The sequence below is a fragment of the Cyanistes caeruleus genome, chromosome 2 (genome assembly GCF_971803275.1).
Source record: "Cyanistes caeruleus chromosome 2, bCyaCae1.hap1.1, whole genome shotgun sequence".
Lineage (NCBI taxonomy): Eukaryota > Metazoa > Chordata > Aves > Passeriformes > Paridae > Cyanistes > Cyanistes caeruleus.
Genome location: NC_141702.1, coordinates 31,622,817 through 31,642,586, shown reverse-complemented (window position 1 = coordinate 31,642,586; position 19,770 = coordinate 31,622,817). Strand labels below are relative to the sequence as shown.

At 36.5% G+C, this 19,770-nt stretch overlaps 1 protein-coding gene and 1 long non-coding RNA gene across 3 annotated transcripts in view; one reads left to right on the top strand and one right to left on the bottom strand.

The window, feature by feature from the left end:
- IMPG1 (interphotoreceptor matrix proteoglycan 1) overlaps nt 1-19,770 on the top strand; it is a 54,272-nt gene that overhangs the window by 8,728 nt on the left and 25,774 nt on the right. For both annotated transcript variants that reach the window (XM_086876346.1, XM_086876345.1), the window contains exons 2-12: nt 3,413-3,646; nt 6,421-6,587; nt 6,784-6,812; nt 9,219-9,286; nt 10,282-10,367; nt 11,397-11,543; nt 12,860-12,918; nt 14,632-14,652; nt 16,040-16,293; nt 17,757-17,833; nt 18,659-19,160. In XM_086876346.1, coding sequence (XP_086732472.1) covers nt 3,413-3,646; nt 6,421-6,587; nt 6,784-6,812; nt 9,219-9,286; nt 10,282-10,367; nt 11,397-11,543; nt 12,860-12,918; nt 14,632-14,652; nt 16,040-16,293; nt 17,757-17,833; nt 18,659-19,160 — 1,644 coding nt within the window. The remainder of the gene's footprint in view (nt 1-3,412; nt 3,647-6,420; nt 6,588-6,783; nt 6,813-9,218; nt 9,287-10,281; nt 10,368-11,396; nt 11,544-12,859; nt 12,919-14,631; nt 14,653-16,039; nt 16,294-17,756; nt 17,834-18,658; nt 19,161-19,770) is intronic.
- On the bottom strand, nt 1,713-10,837 carry LOC111925799 (uncharacterized). Its single transcript, XR_002862461.2, has 3 exons — nt 10,692-10,837; nt 10,031-10,093; nt 1,713-5,470 (listed from the first exon to the last, which is right to left on the bottom strand). It is a non-coding gene; the product is annotated as an uncharacterized LOC111925799 (long non-coding RNA).

The following is a 19,770-nucleotide window of genomic DNA, read 5'->3' as shown; positions in this document are numbered from 1 at the left end:
TTGGAAAATTTGGACATGGTGTAGATTCCTTCATGTGAGAATAAAGGAGAGTTAGAACTTTGTTTAAGGCATCTTGGAGATTAGCTGTAGAGTAAAGCATTATCAGAGTTCTACAAATATCTGTTCTTCTGCCCTAGAACTATTGAAGAAAAGTAAAAAACTTAAACATATCTCTTAAAAGTAAAACTGAGACAGTCACCTCTGGGAAAAAACAGAGCTTAAATAATAAAAAGTCAAATCAGGCAGGGTATATTCGCAGTAAACACTGAATATTTTAATTGTATGTGGTTTTATCAGAAAAAAATAATTATAAAAACTACAAATGTTATTTATTTTAAGAAAAGTTAACCAACCTAGTGTTATTTATATTATTTACATCATCAAATTATATACCTGTAAAATTTGCATTGCTCCAGTTTATTCAATTACTATTTTGCACAGTAAAAAGAAAAGGGATCAAATAATAACCGTGGATTCAATTTCATAACAGTGTGTGTATTTTTGATTTTTTTTTTCTTTTTAGCCCAGGGCATGAAATCAAGGCATCTAAAAAGGTATAGATGGAGGAATATTTTAGTAAAATATATGGCTAAAACATCTGTGAGGCCTAGGTAAAAATTTCTCAGTTCAGAATTTCTGCAAAAGCAGGGGAAAACACAGATTTGAAGAATTATGAGGAAATGCTTATGCCTGAGGGCAAGTTTTCTTCCATTCACAATTAGCAAATATTAGGAAATTCATACTGGACAATCATGTGCAGGGAAAGGCTAATGCTTTCTCCACTTCAAATTTTGCTTTAGTAAAAAAAATGATTTCAAATAATTATGATAATAAAAGTTATTCTAGTAAGAGAAATTTACTAATCACAAGATATAAATTAAATTAAACCTACTGCAATAGATATACTCTAGATGCAGATCCCAAGAAAAAAAAGGAAAAAAAAATTGAAGGGGAAAGAATGAAAAGAAAAAAATTTGAAAAATAAATATCTGTTCACTTCTCTGAATGAGAACTCTAACACAGAGACTTTGAAATCATTAAAACAATCATTAGAGAAGAATATGCTTTCTCAGTTTTACAAATAGTATAATTCTTAATTCAAGTTAAAGACTTAGAGGTAAATCCTGGAGAAGCAGCAAATCCTTCAAGAAAGGCCTCTGCTCCATGCAAAAGCTATCAAAGAGCTTAGTGACAAAATCCTCTGCCCCAGTTGGTCGGGCTGCAGGGGCAGCTGGTCTATCACAGTTAATAGATATACCCTGTGAAAGGTAACAGACTTACAACTGGCTGCTTTCCATGTGCATTTTTGATTCTCTCTTCTAGAGGATTTCAGGAATCTGTTTTGAGATCTCAATGGCATTGGATCGTCTTCTCTCATCCCCTATAACATTCAAATAACTCTGTGTCTCAGCTTACTCAGGGTTTGGCCACTTGTGGGTTCTGTTGAATCCAACGAAGTGTTTTCACAGGGGAAATTCCCTTTACACAGTTTATGGTTCATGACCTGGCATTAATGTGTAAAAATTGCTTCCATTTCATTTCACGTCAAACATTATATGACTGCATCATCATTTTAAATTATCTTGTGACAATTAGGCAGTTATAGGGCTGCAGGTCATTGTCTCTGGCATGCATTAAAAAGTAATAACAATCACCTACTGCCTTTGTTTTATAACTTCCTTTCTTCCAGACAATATGTATCACAATCAAGCAGTCAACTTCTTTTCTATATCAGAGGATCACTTATATCAAAATATAGACATTACTACAATGATTTCTACACAGTAAAAAATGGATGTTCATTTGGAAATAAATAAGAACTGAGAGATATATAGATAGGCATAAATATATATGTCTACTGACACACATGGTAGAACATTCCCCATTCTTCATTACACATGCTATTCTTTTTATAAAAATATGTTTTTCAATTATTTCTCTTATTGTTTATCTGCCCACTTTTCTTTAAACATTTAATTAACATAATTCCAAAGTGTCAAGATAATGTGTTTTTAACCTTCTTTATTTTTCTCTTGATTTGCCTAAGAACAGGATAATTAATGTTTGTTATATTCAGTATGACATTTATTCTTTCTCTAGAAAACTGATAATTTTTACTTATTTTTCTTGATAGTGCTACTCCTACTGAACTTACTCCTTTTTAACCCTATTATTTCCCCTTATTCTTCCATTAGAAACTTTTAAACCATTTTTCACAGTAATTTGTTCATTTGATTCACCAGGATTTAGGAACACACATACTTTTGCTTAAAGTTTTCTAATTCTTTCAAATTGTCTTCTATTCTGATTATATTTTTCTTTATTTTTCACTTGTAATCACTGTATCAAATTATAACCAAAAAGGGGTGTTTCCAAATTTGCTTTAACATCTTTATTAATATGTACACAAAATTTTGGAAGATAACCTAAAAGATACTCACTGCTCCTGTCACATGATCCTGCAAAAAAGCTGTATTTCAGCCCATTTAAATCTGTAGTTTATATATTATTTTTAACATTAGCTTTCTCACATTAAATTTAGCTGCTATGTCATGTAATGATCCAACACAAATACTTAGGAAGTGGAACCAGATGAGTCCTGAATTTTCATGATGGGGGTTCCTACGCTTGAGGTTATCTTGACAGCCTAGAAGCTTTTCCATTTTTCATAACTGAATTGCTTCATAAATAAAATTTAATCCTAAGTCTTCAATTCTTAGTCACTGATTTCAGTTTTCTCTATTATAGCTGTTCCACTTTGCCAGGAACATTTAAAGGTTTATTGAAATATGATGCCAGAGTATTCACAACACCTATCATCCAGTTGCAAAAAATCATAGACTGTTCTGGTTAATACTTCAGTTTATGTGAGGGAAGGATAGAGGAGTGGACTGCAGAGAAAAAGAGAGACTGGAAAGAAGTCTTTCTTTTCCCAAAGGCAGTAAAACTCCTCTTCAACTTTTGGAAGTTTCAGGGTCTTGTTCTTGAGATAGCTTCAAGGTTATGGACCTGATTTGAAGGGAGATGTTCCTTGAAGCCCAAAGGAAAGATAAGATTTTAAAGACTTCAGGTACAACTATTTCCAATTTTACTTATCTGCTATTGTAGGCATTACTTATCACTGTACTGTAAATTTCCCTACAGGGTGATATGCTCACAAATGAGATGCTCTAGCACAAAGTTCAAGCACTTAAGTGTCTTCTGTGGCTCTAATCCAAAGTCACTTTTGAAAACAAGACTTGGAGCTTCTGAAACTTTTACCCTGTGTGTCCTGCGGTCACATGTTGAAATACACGGAAATTAGTTACCAAGTCACTTGAGCCTCAGTTCCCCCATATGGTCAGAGGCCACTTCTCAGCAGAATAATTCAAGTATGTTTATGCACTTCCTTGTTTTTTAATTTTTTTTACAGAAATTCCTAATAAAATAAACCGTGCTGATGCCAAACATCTTGCAGTCACCTCAGGGTCAGACAAAACAGAAAGAACAACAAAGAGGTCCAGGATATCGACCATAAGGCGGATATTTGACATGGCAAAACACCGAACAAAGAGGTCATCCTTTTTCTCAACTGGTGTGAAAGTTTGTCCACAAGAATCAGTGAAGCAGATTCTAGCCAGCCACCAAGCTTACTATCGATTAAGAGGTAAGATGATTATTGTAGTATATACTTCCTCCTTCAAAGTCTTTCCTTTAAGTGAGGAAACACAGTAATTTTCCAGAATCTTGTTCTTCACCTTTGAGCAGTGTATGTACTATTGACTTGATGCTTTATTTTTACACAGATAGTCAAATGTTACATGTGCACAAGCAGGGTTCAAGATAGACAGTTACCAGAAGAAAAATAAAACAGTGCTCTGAAAGGGCTAATGAACTCAGAGTAATTACAGGGTGTTCTAGCATGGCTGAACATGAAAAACAGATTGTGCTTGTTGAAAAGAGGTACCACCTTTCTCAAAAGAGCAGGTACCATCATTGCTATTTAAAATCAATAGCACCAATTTAAGACAAGCATTGGAAATATTAAATGGTCATTGCACAAACGTGTTGGTGTATCTGTAGTTATATTAAGTCTATGGCAGTGCTGGTATACAATAAACACTGAGATAATAAATAGCAAGTCATGAAAAAAGCTTAGGGAAGGAGAAATATTGGAGACATTTTAAAAATAAGACTTTCTCAACTAGGTCAGTCCCTTCCCAGCTTTTTTGTTACTCCCCTTGCCTACAGAAAGCCTATCGAGTAATCATTCCAATTTTTGGTCCAATTTTCTCTCTTCCTTCATCTACCCCTCCCAGTCTTTCATCCTCTAGCTGCTCTATTTTGTATTAGAAAAATGTGTGTGTTTGCACTGCAGATGGACAGTCCAAAGTTAATTCTAAAACCTAGTCAGATTTCTGGGATACAAGTATCTAAGGCAACATCTACTCCCTAAATCACCTTTACTTATCTATTTTTCCTCTTTATCAGACACCATCCATTCACATCCATCTGTGTAACTTGGTTGCTCCTCAGCTCTCTTTCAGGGAGCAAACTAGTTCCCTCTAGGATGTAGAGCTGCAAAAATTTTACTCCAGCAGCCATGGAGCAGCTACAGGCAGCATGGGAGAACTACACTTCTGTATATAGATATAAAAATATTTGGTATCCATTGTAGCATCTGACGGGCATTAGACAGAAATCTGAAATGTGTCACAAAAACCATTTCTTAAATAGAAATTAATCCTGAAAATCCCTAAACTCCCTGATTGCGCTGAAAACTAGCTATCCTAAAGCAGACAGGTATCTGAACTCAAAAAACTGTAACTATGACCCTTTGGTTTAAAAAAGTGAATATGACAGTAGTACCAGCCTTTTGGAGAGCAGTACATCAGCTGGGATATTGGACTCCGTAAGTCTTGTAGTGCAAGAAGATTTAAACTTATGCTCCTTTTCCCCAGCAGTGTCCTACATTTGCAAAATTTTCTAAGCAGGTGACATCCAGTTCTTCAACTGAAACTGGAGTACTTCCCAAAAAGCAAGCAACAAAACACCCTCTGCAGCTGAATAATTTGTACACTCATTCACAAAAAGGTGTTTCTGCTCCCTTGAACAACTGCATATTTCCCATTACAATGTCTTTCATCAAAACATTAAAAAAAAAATCCTTCAAGGAAAGATCAAAACTTCTGGCAAAGACTTCTGCCCTCCCAGCTGAGCATGTTAATTTATCTGATGAAACTGATAAATAAAAAAAAAAAAGGTACACTTGCAAATGTGGTGATACAAGCATCATCCTTGAATCTGTAACCACAGTACAATCCTTCATGAAAAGGCATTCTGGTAGCCATGCTGGAGTCTGAGAGCCTGTACCCACCTGTGGAACAATCTTACCTTCATTTTGTTTTGGATATATACTTTCAGGTTCTTTTCTGTGTCTAAAGCCTAGGAGATGACTTCCCCTCCTTCAATTCCCATGACATATTTGTAACTGAAAAAAAATTGTGGATCCTATCAGTCCTCTAGAGATTTTTTCTGCTAAGAATATTTAGACAATTCTAATCTTTTCTACATATATATGCATTCCATTCTTCCAGGGATGAGTACACAACACAAAACAGCTCAGATGTAGGAGCTCAGACAGCTGCTGTTGTATACTTGAGCCTACTGTGACCTTATACCAACTCTGAAGTAATACATCATAGCTTAGGTCACCATGAGGACAGTCTCTTATGTGGGGCAAACTGGGAGAACACACTACAATGCCTCCACAGTTGGTCATGTGTCAGATTTATCTGGTAACTGGATTACTTATCATCAGATGGTATATCTTTATTCAGCAGTAACTGCTCAGAAAAACAAATACCAGAGAGTTGCAAGAAAAAGGAGATAGAAAGTAGCTTTAATTGCTAGCTCATAATAAATAAATCTCTTCAAAAGATAGCCTGTTCCTTTTTAATAACCTGACCACATCTGCTCCACATGCAGCTGCTCTACTGGGAGGGCAGGTCGTTCCTGAGGTATTATTGAGGGGCCCTAACACAGCTAGGTGAGTACACCCCTACAGCAAGTTTAGAGTATACTTACTGCACTAATTTCAGAGACACCGATATTTTAGATAATGCAGATAATGAACTCACTCTAAGCCAAAGCAGGTATCAAGTACTGAAAATAAATGTCCCATCTCACAGTAATGAATTTTTGCAAAGTAAAGTGCTAAAGGCAACAGCTTTTAAATTACTAGCAAGTTTTGGTTAAAATGGCTTTTCTAATAAGTTTGAAAATCCCCTTCTCTGAAAGAATTTTTAAACAACATTTTGAAGAAGTTTGTGTTCCTTCACCTTGAGTGATGAATGTGTGTAACCAAATCACTGTTAAAAGGCTTTCAAGTTTACTATTTGGTACCAAGCATCTATCCCTAGCCCCTTTCTTCTTACTCAGTCTGCCAGGAAGCTGTGTGGGAAGCCTTTCGTATTTTTCTGGATCGGATTCCTGATACTTCTGAATATCAGAACTGGGTTACTGCCTGCCAGAAGGAAACCTTTTGCATATTCGACATTGGCAAAAACTTCAGCAATTCCCAAGAGCACCTAGAAATAATTCAACGGGTAAGGATTACTGGCATTTGTTTAGAAACTGGGAGTCCCTCCCTACCTGCTTATTTAAGGGCAAAGTATCACTCAGGAAAAGGAGGGGGCATGTATTAGAAGGAAAACATTAAAGTAGAGTAAACAAAAGAACTAACAGGCTCAATGGTTGGATACACCCACTAGTAAAATGCTGTTTTTCTTAATCTTTTTGCAGCGAGTAAAACATAGAACCTTCCAGGAAAGGTAAGTAGCACAAGTAGAACCTTGCCACTTGATGTTACTGCCTTCTTTGAAAAGCTATGTGTAGATGTGCGTGGATGTGAGCAGATAATCAGATAGTGTTGTGGCGTATTTGGTGTGTGCTGTGAGAGGTGTGTGTACTGGATATATCACAGGACACAGTAATTCAATCACAAATAATGGATATGGCCAAATATCTGAGCTGCCTGTTCATTTTGAGACACCACAGAGTGTTTTCTCAGACTAATGTGAGCATGAAATCCTGACAGAGACATGGCTTTGCATTAGGTTAGAGCTGATTGGGAGTGTGACAAAAGTTGCTATAATTCTCAAAAGGAAAGTCAGCTTAATAAAAGTTTAGTTGAGAGGCTACATTAAACAATAATATGAAAACTCTATGCCTTCACTTAAGATTTCTCCTGTACTTTTATACATCATCACAGTGTTAATTAATGTAATACTTTATTTTGTAAACTCTTTGAAAACATATGCTCCTGGCAATGCTCAGGAGTTGGAGAATGGCAGGATTAAAGCTGAACTCTGGTTCTCTGTATATTAATACTATAGTGCAGCCAGATAAATCATTGTCCACAACTTCTGATTGATATTTTGGTTTTTTTCCTTCACGTTTTCTCTGATTTTCAAGAGATTTTCAGGCAAATAATCTTTTCCATTCATAGTTTACACCGTCTCATGATCGCAGAGGTCTTATGTACCTTAATTCATTCTGACATGGGAGATCTGACGCATTTTTTAATAATGTAGGGCCTAACTGAATGCCCCTGGAAGTCCAAAGGGAGGCTTTTTCATTCATCCTGCTGCTAGTGCAAGCAGCAAGGCATTAAGTGAAGTGACTGATCTCAGAGTTCTTAGGTTCTTCATGAACAGTACTGTTTTCCCTAGACACAAGAAGGTGAAGTAAATTCCATGAAATAGCTTCTATTTTAGCTGGAAATGCAGACAGCAATGATTATGCATGGTTTGACTTAGTCTTTACTAGTGTATGGTTTAGAAAATATTTTCTATGTTCTTTAGATGTCATGTAGAGAAATCAGTCTCCAGGTACAGATACAACACATAACTAGTCAACATTGTGAAAACATTACAAATAATACTTGGGTTCTCACCAAGCGAGATATTCAGAGGATGTGGTAAATCAGTTGTCATTCATTCATGTTCTTTATTTATGTTATTAAACATCTAGGTTCTTCCTGTACAGAAATGCAGCTCAGGCACCTTTTCTGTCTATGTTACAAGCTTTTTGCTGTCTCTTAAAACCACACTGCACATTTGTGCAGTGAAGGAACTGCCCTTAGTTCCTTCATTCATACCAGTTTTCACAAATACTCCATCTGTTTGCACTGTAGAAAATTTGAGGAATTATATTTGACTCCCCAGTTTCATGAGAGAAAATCCCAAAATTTCCCTTAGAAGATCCTTATCTAAGAACCTAAATTTTCCCAAAAGCTACAAATGAATAACAATTTGGTTTTAAGGCTATAGAATAATTTCTGTTCCAAGTAAAATAATCGCTAATTCATCTATGTATTTTTAAATGTACTTAGAGATAGATACTATTTCTGTTTTTCAAGCAAGCTAACAGTAGCTATTAAAAATTTATTCATCACCACATGACTGTAAAACTCAAACCAGAAAATAATTATTAACAAAACCAAACCAAATCCTGTGATACATCATACCCACCGTATTATTACTTGAGATTTAGTTGTCCTCCTTGGGAACCATAGTAGGCAGTAACCATGAATACTACATCCAGAAGCAAGCACTAACATTTCCACATGTCAAAATAATCTGGATTCAGGAATCTGATTTGATACTATGACTATTTGGAAGCATCCTTTTGGTATTCTAATGCAGCCTGACAGCTGAAAATAAGCCCACCCACTATTTTCTCACACCACACCCACCATATGAAACACACCTGGAAACTGAAATGTCCATTGGCTCTAAAATTAGAAGAATCCCAAAGCTCTCACTGAACTGCCTTGATAGGATGAGAAATAGCAAAGAAGACAAAGGCTGATTTAGGTGATGTACAAGAAGCCTTGCTTCCATTTTAGACAGCAGTCAACCCTTCATTGACTTCCAAGAGTAAAAAATAATCAGACCCAGTGCACTGATTTAATCTCTGTGATCCCATCCCTCTGGTGGCATTGATAAAATCTGTCACAAAACCTCATGAGCAGATTGCTGACAGGATTGGTAGTCCTCATGCTGCTCCACTGCCTGTTTAATCAGGTCACAAAATATTCTATTGGAGGTAATTTCTCTCATTTAAACTACACTTAATATAGGGATCATTTCTATATTTTTTTGGTTTTTTACACTTTTGTCATTGCCGGTACAATATGCAGATAATTAAATCATTCATTTTCATTTGATTGATAGGAAAGATGAAATATCAGCAGAGAAAACAGGAGGAAAAAAGGTGGAAGACATTCCCTCCATTTCTACAGGTAAAATCAAATCTGTTTGCTCTGTGTCTGCCTGTTAAATAAAATTGCTAAGGCAAATGATTCTTAGGTCTTAGAGAGCTATAATTTAATGAATGTTCTAGAAGCACGACAAGTTCAGTGGAGTGAAAATGTTTTAGAAAAATAATCTTTGAGAAGAATTTTTTTTATCACTTTACAATGTATTTGCTATTCAAATGTTGCACTCAAATTTTGCCTTCAAATGCATGTGTTTACCTAGTTTCAAACTTAGATAATATAGTGTTAATTTTTCTTCAATTATAAGATATCATTTAGAATGTCAGCTGCTTTATTTTGTTAACCAAAATAAGCAAGAATGGCAAATAAAGACTGACAAGCAAGAAACTCAGAGTGATGCCAATACAATAAATTTATCAGATTATTACAATTAGGCCTACCAACCCTGTCATGCATTACATTTATTTAAAATTATGTTAGCAATGCACGCAGTGATAAAAAGCTGTAAATATGATAATTTTGGTTCAAGGAGAATCCATTGTTATATTTCTTGTGAAATATAACAGAATCTTATGAGGAAAGACTTCCAGCACAGTAATTTTGCCTCCAGGTGGAAAACTCTGTCACAATGTCTCTTGTTACTTTAAACTGAGCCCTAAAAAAACTGGCTGTCATAGGGACAAAGATCTCAATTGGCAAAATTAAGCTTAGGCACTTGGTGATATACAATGTGGTATGACAGGAGATGACCAAATATTATTAACTCACACAATTTCATTGATGCACAGTCCCGTTTTTGCCTTCAGTCACACCCACACCACAATGCTTGACCTGGAAGAAAGATTCTCTGTTGTATAAAATGCAGTGGCTTTACCCACACCCTAAGTCATGGCCACCTTCCACTGGCACAGGCTTGTGATCAAGCTTCTCCAGTGAGCTGGCCCCTGACCAGCACACAAAGACTTTTGATGTGCAAACTGTTCTTTCCTGACTTCTCTTTCTTTCCCCCCTGCTCACAGGCTCTCCTGGCACACCCCTCTCTCCGTATGCCCCTAATGGCACATTGCTCAACGAAATTTTCAACGACACAAAGGCTCCTGTGAAGGTGAGGGCAGCCTGTGCTCCTACCCACTTCTTCATTCACCTTTTCCTTTTGAGCTCAGCTGACAGGAAACAGGGAGAAACCTTACAAACAGCACTTAGAAACTACGAGTGCTCCCCTCTGTTTCAGCTAGCAGGACTAAATGGGTTTATTAGCATCTGTTATATACTGGAGTAGGGCATGGCATTTTTTGAGTATATAGTAGAAAGTAAAAAAGCATTGCAAGCAGCTTTTAAGCAGCTTTAATTCATTTAAGGAGGGGCCTGCTGCCTACTTTGCACTGTTTTGTAACACTGCTCTTCATTAAATAATGCCAAAAAAGCGTACCTGCTGGGCTTTCCACAACAGAGGAGATAGGATGGCGCCTGCCTTGCCTTTTTCTGACCAGCCAGCTGTCGGAGGGTTCTCCACTGCTGTCTCCTCAGAGCAGCAGTATCCCTCTGCACCTGCAAGAGATGCCTCTGAGAGAGGGGAAGGGTGCTGGGAGGGGCTGCTCTTTTCCCTGTCCTGTCTGCTGTGGTCTCAGCACACACCTGTGGCCTCACAGTGGAGGGAAAAGCTGCAAATACTGTTGGGAAACAGCAATCAAAATAAGACAACTTTTCATAGCAGCAAAGTCAACTGCATGAGAAAGGGCTATCATGGATAGGGATAATGCCATTTTATTTTCAGAAAAAAAAAAAAAACAAACGCAAACCTCTGAACATGAAAAAGCTGTATGACTTTATGATGATGGTACCAAGACTTGGTAACAGCCTCTGTGCAAGAAAATTCTCCTCATGTTTGTTTATGCATATGAAAGAGGTAACTGTCAAGTTGCCTCTAAGTAATAGAAGCTTGTTTGCAAAGACAAGAATTAAGCCAACAGATACACTTAGGTACTTTCACCTTTTTGTTGAATACAGTTCAGAAAGCTACTTTGGGAGTGGGCTTAAATGGGGGCATTTCTACCTATTAAATACTGAATTGTGGAGGGGAAAAAATCACTTAGTTTTATTTCTTCTCTTTTTGTCCTTGCTTTTTCTTTCCCAGGAGCTGGGAACAAATGCAGTCCCTGAACTGCCTGTGGAGCAAATGGTGGAATTCAGTGTCACTCTCACTGATCAGGAGTACACAGCTGAACTTAGTGACCCCAGCTCCCCGGAGTACCAACAGCTGGCTGCCAAATTTCAGCTACAGGTAGGGACGCTTAGTGAATGCAAAAATGTTGACTATGTACCTTAGCTGAGGTTCATACTGTGAAATTACCTTCACCACAAAATAGGATTAGAATCTACTGCCCTCACTTTAAACAGGTCATTCCTGTTTTCTAAAGACCTTCACGTTTCCTTCATGTGTAGTATCAGTTTATCCCCTCATTTAAGCCATTTATTCAGCCACCAAGCTAACAGGCCAACATCTGTGACATCAGCAGAAGCCTCAGATAACTGATGAACAGAATAACTTTAGGAACATTGTTCAGATTTAATCAGGAATTCATGGACAGCACTTTGTCATAATTTAATTTCTACAATAAACCTAATGAGAAACGTAATATAAATGTTAAAAGTAATTATCTGCTGTTGTCTGAATGGTTCTTCAAAGGACATACACTAATTGCGCATTACCATGGTTTATGTAAGAATTGGAACATCTGTGGTATTTTCATACAATTAATAATATTAACTGAATGTTTAGCTATCAGTTTAACTGATAGCAGTTAATGACTTGAGGTTCCCAAAAGGTTTTCATAGTAAAATTAACTAAAGCTTCTCATCAGTTTCATGAGTACTCCTTAGTGGAAGCTCTTACACTTTCCTGGTTCACTTCCAGATATGTGTAGTGAAATGGTGAAGGATGAGTTGGCAGAGCTGGCAAAAATGGTTTCTCTGAAGCTTTTCAGTATTACCCTCAGACAAAAGTGCCTGCAGACATTGTTTACTACACATAAAATGCCTCTTCTATTAAAAACCTTGTAATTGTACTATTACAATTACAATACCTTGTACTATTGTTAACATTAGAATTTAAAATATGTTGTTATTCTGTTTGTACAAGACAGTTAAAACTGTTTAATTTCTAAATGATTTGTCAAATAATCTAAGCACATCTGCAGTTGCTTAATATTTCTACATAATTAACAATTTACAGGTGACTTGAATCACAAAATTATTCATGAACCAAAAATGTTGAAAATGAGAAAACCATTTGATTCATGTTGTTTTACTTACTGTGCTATGAAATAGATTATCACTTGTTTGCATAATTACATTACTAAGAAAAGCAATATTTTGTGCTTCTTTTTGCCTATTGACAGGTAATACAACAAGTATATGCAAAGCAAATATTGTGTTTAAGCTGAGCAATTATGATACCCAAAAGAGCACAGTTGAGACTGTTTTCTAAAGCTCTGTCTGAAATACGAAAAAAGTTGTCTAGGCAGTCAACTTGTGATTGCCTTTTACTCATAGATCTTATGCTGATTTTCTTTTATAATTTTTTATGGCTTTCTATAGATGAAAAAAATATTTGAGAAACTTCCAGGATTCAAAGAAATCCGTGTCTTAGGATTCAAGTAAGTAAGAAAAGGGGATTTTCTTTTTTGTTGGCTCCTAGGGTTCTGCTCTTTCTTCTTGTCTACAAAAAGTAAGAGACCTGTTGAGCAGTGGGGTGTGTGTTGCTGTAAACAGAAAGCAATTTTATGGGAATATCATAGGGACAATATGACAGGAAGTGCAAAAAAGTGAGACTATGAGGTTTTGAATTACTTAGTAAGAGTAGCCTTGATTCCCTGAAGCTTGAAGGATACAATAAATTCTTTGAATTGTTTGTTAACAGCCCTGTATTAAGGACTTTTTAAAATGAGAAGATAAATAGAGCAGGATGATTATTTAGCTGACAATGCTTTTGCCCTTCATAAGCCACAATGAAGGTGCCTTGGCAAGAGGGGGTTGCAGGAGGATACATGTTCACACATATAAAACTTGTTCAGTAGTTGTTTCTCAGGCTTTTCAAACAATTTTAAAAGTTTCACTTTTTCAGTAAATTTGTGTTCTGTCTTGACATTTCTTTTAGTTTTAGCTTCTTTGTGTGTTTACTACTAACACAACCTCTAGTGTACTTTTTCAGTAGAGAATCTATACAGGAGGGGTAGGACATTGCACAAAAAATCAAATGAAAAACAAATAACTAATAGTAAGAAACTGCAAAAAGGGAAAAAGAGTGGGGAAAAAAGACAAATGTGTGTGGTCTTATGGCACAGCATCAGGAACATTCAGTACTTGTAGCAATATTTAATACATGTTGAAGAACACTCATATTGCAATGCAATTTTAGACAAAAACATCCTTCTTCCTAGCATTTCTTTCTGCAAAAAATTGCTGGGGAAAAGGAGAGAGAAGAGAAAAATAGTCTGAAAATTAGTTCCTTACATTTTTATATTGAAATTAATAAACCAAAAAGCTGTCTGCTGCAGTACAAGCAGAGAAAATCTGTAGTAGCATCTCATAGTTACAACTTGCAATACCTAATTGATTCCAGTTGTGACTCCAGGAGGTCTGGGATCCATTTTAGTTTCATACCTTGGACTTAGCTGGTATGAGAGATCATTTATCAGTGTGAAAATTTTGATTGATTCCCATTATCCAGTAATTTATTCAGCTTTGGGAGCTACAGATCAGCAGAGATGGCTGTTGCTGTCCATTGTCCCTTGGCCACAGTACTGCATATTTTAGCAGCAATTCCCACAAGGCAATGAAGAAAGACAACATCACAGGTATTCTGGAGAGCTCACCAAGGAAAAATAACTGGGTGTTATATGTAGAAGGTCAACACAGACATGTCTTCCAGAGGTAATTAATGGTTCAAGTTACCCCTGTGACTACAGTCAGAGTAGGTATCGTGTGTGGTAACCGTGATCATGGAAATTACTGCCCCAAGTGCCCACTGCCACCACAGAGAGCAGCAATGACAGGGCTCAAACTGCACCATTTGATGACAGGAGCAGGAAAGCTGATGTTTCAAGCTGCCATGGTAAAGTAAAATTCCTCTTTCCCCACACAAACCATGGTGTTTCCCATTGTTTGGGAGGGAAAAAGTGAACAGATGGAGAGTAGACTGTCATTTTGAAACAGAGATAAAAATTATAGATGACACATAGAAGATAAGATAAATTGTCAAAAGATGGTTTTGATGTGTGTGACTAAATGATTTACTGGTATACATGAATCTTTGTTTTTCTTTCTTTTGCAATCCCTTCTCACACTCTTTATTCTGCGATGAAATGAAGACAGAAGAAGGAGAAAGATGGGTAATCTTTCTGTAACTCATAATCGTTTTATAGACTAATTAAAATGTTATTAATAATTTTATGAAGCACATAGATAAATGAGTAAATGTTTTTATCTTGATGTGACAAAGTGAATTGGTTGTGCTCTGCCTAAGTATACAATCTGTGATATAAAGTGTCAGGTTTAGCTTTAACTTTAATCTGAATTTTTCATGTAATCAAATTTTGTCAGGATGTCTCTTAAAGAAAGAAAATGCTTAACCTAAGAAAATTCACATTTATATGACTAAAGATTTATACCAGCCATATACTGAAAGTGAAAAATAAGTAGGGAAACTTTATATTCAAATTTTCATTTTTGATCTGCTGTTTCCTAGCTGTATTCCCATGTACACAATATTTCCAATAAGGATGTAGAATTTGATTTGTTGTCTCCATTATCAAACCAGATAGAATAGCAAAGAGACCAGTTACTTGCTTGATAAAAGGCAGAGAGATTTTCACTGGTAATACAAACAGCTACAGAGTCTATTGTTGTTGTTACTTAAAAGTGCTACTGGGGAATAATTTGTCTAGCAATTTCCCAGAATTTTTCTTTTGCTCATGCTTTAGAAGGAAGAATTGTCTAATGTGTTCCCTGAATTCTTGCAATGTCATATAAATGCAAATGCATGGCACATACTAAAGTGAAGTTCTTCTCTCTAGTTATTTGACATTGTAAAAAAAATAACATAGTGGAATAGAAATGTTTACAACATACTCATTATTTTTCGTTTAATTAGGTGAATTTAACATGTATGATGTATTAAAAATGGTGAATATTTGAGGTTTCTGTTAAACATGAACATCTAGGGAGAGGCCATACACACCCACTTGGACTTGGAAAAGCTAATTCCCATTGTGGAAAAAGTGCTTTGCTTGCCACATTAGCTTGCTGTTCATAGAAAAAGAATGAAAAAATTGTCTCAGTTATGATAAGGTTTTTGCTTATCTGCAGTTTTATGAACTATCTAATCCCTTTTCATAGGTTCCTGAATAATTAATGCAATTATGGCTTCTAATAACCCCAGTGTGCATTTATAGCTATTTGAATCAGTAGTCAAGGACTTCAGACTACATTAGAAGTTCTACAGATTTCTGAGTAGTCATACGAAATTAGATTATGTTAGAAGATTTTTCCAGTTTCCTTCAATGTGAGAGTCCTTATTAAAAGTTATCCATAGGAAAAAAAAAGGGTTAGGTGAAGGAAAAGTAGTTTGAAGGTGACAGTCTCATTAGAAATAAGTACATTTGCATCACTCTTACAGAAGATAATATGATTGCACATTTGTTTGTTTGTGTATAAAATCATTTCTCAGCCAGTGCCTGATTTTGCTGCTCTGGGTGTTTCTACCTTTCCCTGCTGCAGGTCGAGCAGCACAGTAGCACGGTACGTGGTGAACTTTGAGAGAGATGGCTCAGAAACCAAAGGCACAGCAGATGACATCTCAACTATTGGATCCAATAAGGTTGAAAGTGAAAAAATACCAATTTCTCCAGTTGAAGAGAGGGAAATATCAGCAACTAAACTGACAGTAACAGACCTTCAGCAGCTGGTTGCCACTGCACTCCATGAAGACCAGTCCCTGCCAGTGGACCTTGGAACACTTCAGTTTACTGATGGTCAGTAAAGCAGGTGGCAGATGCCAGGCACAAGCCTGAATCCTGCCTTCCCAAACTAATGCAATTTCAGTAAGGTGTCCTTTGCTTCTTTAATAGATTTTCATCTGACATAGCCCATTCTCCTTGGTGTTGTACAGCATCCAAAGGGCGTAGGGAAATAAGTTAAATTTTATAGTAAAATGAGTCTTTATAATTATACAGCCTAACTTGCAACCATATTAGATTTTTTTTCTTGGCTTTTTTGTTTAGAAAATCTGGATATTCTGCACACCGAGATCATTAAGAGGAGAAAAATAAAATAAATACTATGAATATTCACTGTATCATTTTAACTTCCCAGTATGGACAGTCTCCTTCCTTTAACAAGAAAAAAAGTGAGATCTGCCCCTAACATAAAACTAGCTTTCTGAAAGCTCTGTCTTGGTTGTAAGCAAACCATCTAACCTCTCAGAAACATCAGGGAGATTGGCACACAGCATTTGAACCCAAGATAAAATCAGTAAAGATTTATTTCACTCACACTCTGAAACACAGAAGGAGTGCAGATGACAAGCTGGGTGTGAAAACCTCCAGCAGAAGATGAAGGTCTGCACCCTGTTCAGTAATCCAGCTAATAAATATCCCTTTCTAGTTTATCAAAGATTTTTGCAAAGCTAACAAACTACTTTTGGGGAGATGCGTTAAAAAATAGGGAAAAATAATTTAAAATATTTTTTTGTATGTGCATTTACTGTAACAGCCTCAAAACCCATACAGAATTTTAGCTACAGTGTTTCATTTGCAAACAGCAGCCTTTTCTTGCCCTAAAAAAAATTTATTCAGTTGAACTAATACTTTCTGTAAGAATAAAGTGTCATGCTTTAATGTAGATTAAAAGTTCCAAGAAAAAAAAAAGAACACTTCAATAATAAATATTTTAATCAACTTTCTCCCAGTAGTTAATTCTAATAACCAATTTTAGAAAAAGCAGTTTGCATGCAAGTACTTCTAAGATCTCTGAGAGATGAAAGGAGCAACTTGAGCGCTAAAGCCAAAACACTGACGTTAACAGTGGTGTGGACTCAGGGTAAAACTGGAATGAGTTTAGGCTTAATGAACACAATATAATGAGTCATCATAGCCCATGCAGCTTTAACTGAGGGCTTCACACTTCAGGTGATTTTAAGCATTCCTCCTTGGTTCAGCTCTCTGCAGACCTATCTCATTTATGCTAAATAAACCATATGAAGAATGGTGTATAAAAAAAATTGTTTTCTTCATAATGGTCTTTTGAATGGGAATTGATGTTTTTTTTGTCTTAACATGGATTTTTAAAAGTAATTTTTTTGATGCAGATCATTTAAGTACTGGGGTTTTTTATTGAGTTTATGTGTTTAGATCAATTTTCAATGTGCTGATGATGCTGAAGTGTTCTGTGCTACCTCTCTCTCTCTCTCTGTAACGTTTTTGATTTTTTTTTGCAGAAACTATTATACCACCTAGTGATTTAGACAATGATATCCAAGGTGTGGTCACTATTCCTCTGGCAGGCCCTGATTTGGTAGGTTAATAATGTTTTTCATGTTTATTTATTTCTCCACAGGAAAAGAAATTAAACAGTGCTAAGAGGTACATAAACACACAAAAAATTCATTATGCTAGAATAACATATATGCCTTTTGTACATGCTGTAAGGATGAATGCTGTGCTGTTACACTGCAACAGAGATAATGTTTAGAGCATTTACAGGTTATTACTGCTTTGATTACCTTTTCCAGGTTTAATTACAAAGTAAACAGTATATCATCAGGTCTGTAGCAGATCTTAATTACAGACAGAGACAAGTTTACAAGGCTAGTTAAGGTCATCTTTCTTTTCTCATTTTTTAAATTACAGGCCATGTGATTAGCATTACATGCCAAACATTTTACACATCCTGTGACTTCATAGCAGCCTTCCAGTATCTGAAAGGGTCCTAGAGGGAAGCTGGCGAGGGACTCTCTCAGGAACTGTAGTAACAGGATGGAGATAATGGGCTCAAACTGAAAGATGGGAAATTCAAGTTAGATGTATAATAGATGTTCTTTACAGTGAGCATGGTGAGACAGTGGTACAGGGTGCCTGGAGAGGTCAAGGATGCCCCAGCTCTGTCAGTGTTCCAGGACAAGCTGGATGTGGCATTGACCAACAACCTGGTCTAGTGGAAGATGTCACTTACCATGGCGGGCAGGATGTGACTAGATAAGCTCTAAGGTCTCTTCCAACCCAACCCATAATATGATTCCATGTTAGCTATTTTCTAGCTCACGTGGCTAAAGATTATTGCCTTTTTAGCAATGAAACTCAAACATATTAATGAAAGCTGCTTTTTCAAAACTTTTTTTAGGAAGAACTCCCACTAGGTTATCCCAGTCCAGCAACAGTGGATCAAAGAGGAGATGTATTTGTTGATGAATTTACAACTGAAAGCCCTGCCCTGAGTGAAGAGATCAGCATCCCTGAAGAATTTAATAATTTTATTACATCTGAACCTGATTTTCCTACCAAACCCTCTAGAGAACCATTCCAGGACAGATACCCATACACCCAAGTTATTGCTACTGACCACCCAAGCTTCACAGTGCCTTTCAGTGCTCTGGGTAGCACCAGCAGTCCTCCAAAATCAGAGGATTCCTATTTGCCTCCCCCAGCAGATGATTCTGCTGGCAAAGACTTGCTCACCGATGGCTATGAGCCCCCAGTGGAGCTGGCTACAGCAGGAAGCTTCACCACACCTGATCTCCTGCCTGCCAGAGAGGTGGAGAGTGAAGCTGAAGAGGGGCAAGAACTGACTGATATAGCAGAACCTCCTTTCAAGGAGGTAGACCAAGACAGTCTGTCTGAACAAGGTAAGGCACAAGAGAATTTTATGTAAGAGAGACTAGGAGAGCTCGTTGTGACACCTACAGTCACGTGTCAGAGCAATAATCATTCCTTTCCATTGTGACAGAAAACTTTCCTTCACAACCAAAGGTGAAAATATACATTTCTGGTGGCCTCTTCAGCAAAATCCTAATGCACCTTAGTTCAAGGTTGTCAAACCAAACAACAAAAGCCTAAGGATAAGGAGCACTTAGTACAGAGTATTATGGTAAAATTTCAAAAAGGCAGAGCAAAAGGACATGTCAGGAAGAAAAAAAAAAGGGAATTCTAGTTTAACATAAAAAAATAGTTTCTTAAAACATGGAAAGTAAACTGCTTTGGGCTCTGCAGACAGTTGTGGATGATAGCAGAGAGAGTAACCTGACATAATTTCTTCCAAGCAAAGAGTACCATGGATCAGAAACATACAAGTCTGATTAATGTGAAAAATTTTTTAGATTTCTATTTTTTGTATTATTTATTCCATTTTATCCATGCAGTAGTCAAGGAGGCACCCATCTCCATGAGGAAAAGTATATAATAAAAGAAAAAAAGGATATATATACTTATGTGGAGAAAAGTCTGGATAATGCAGCT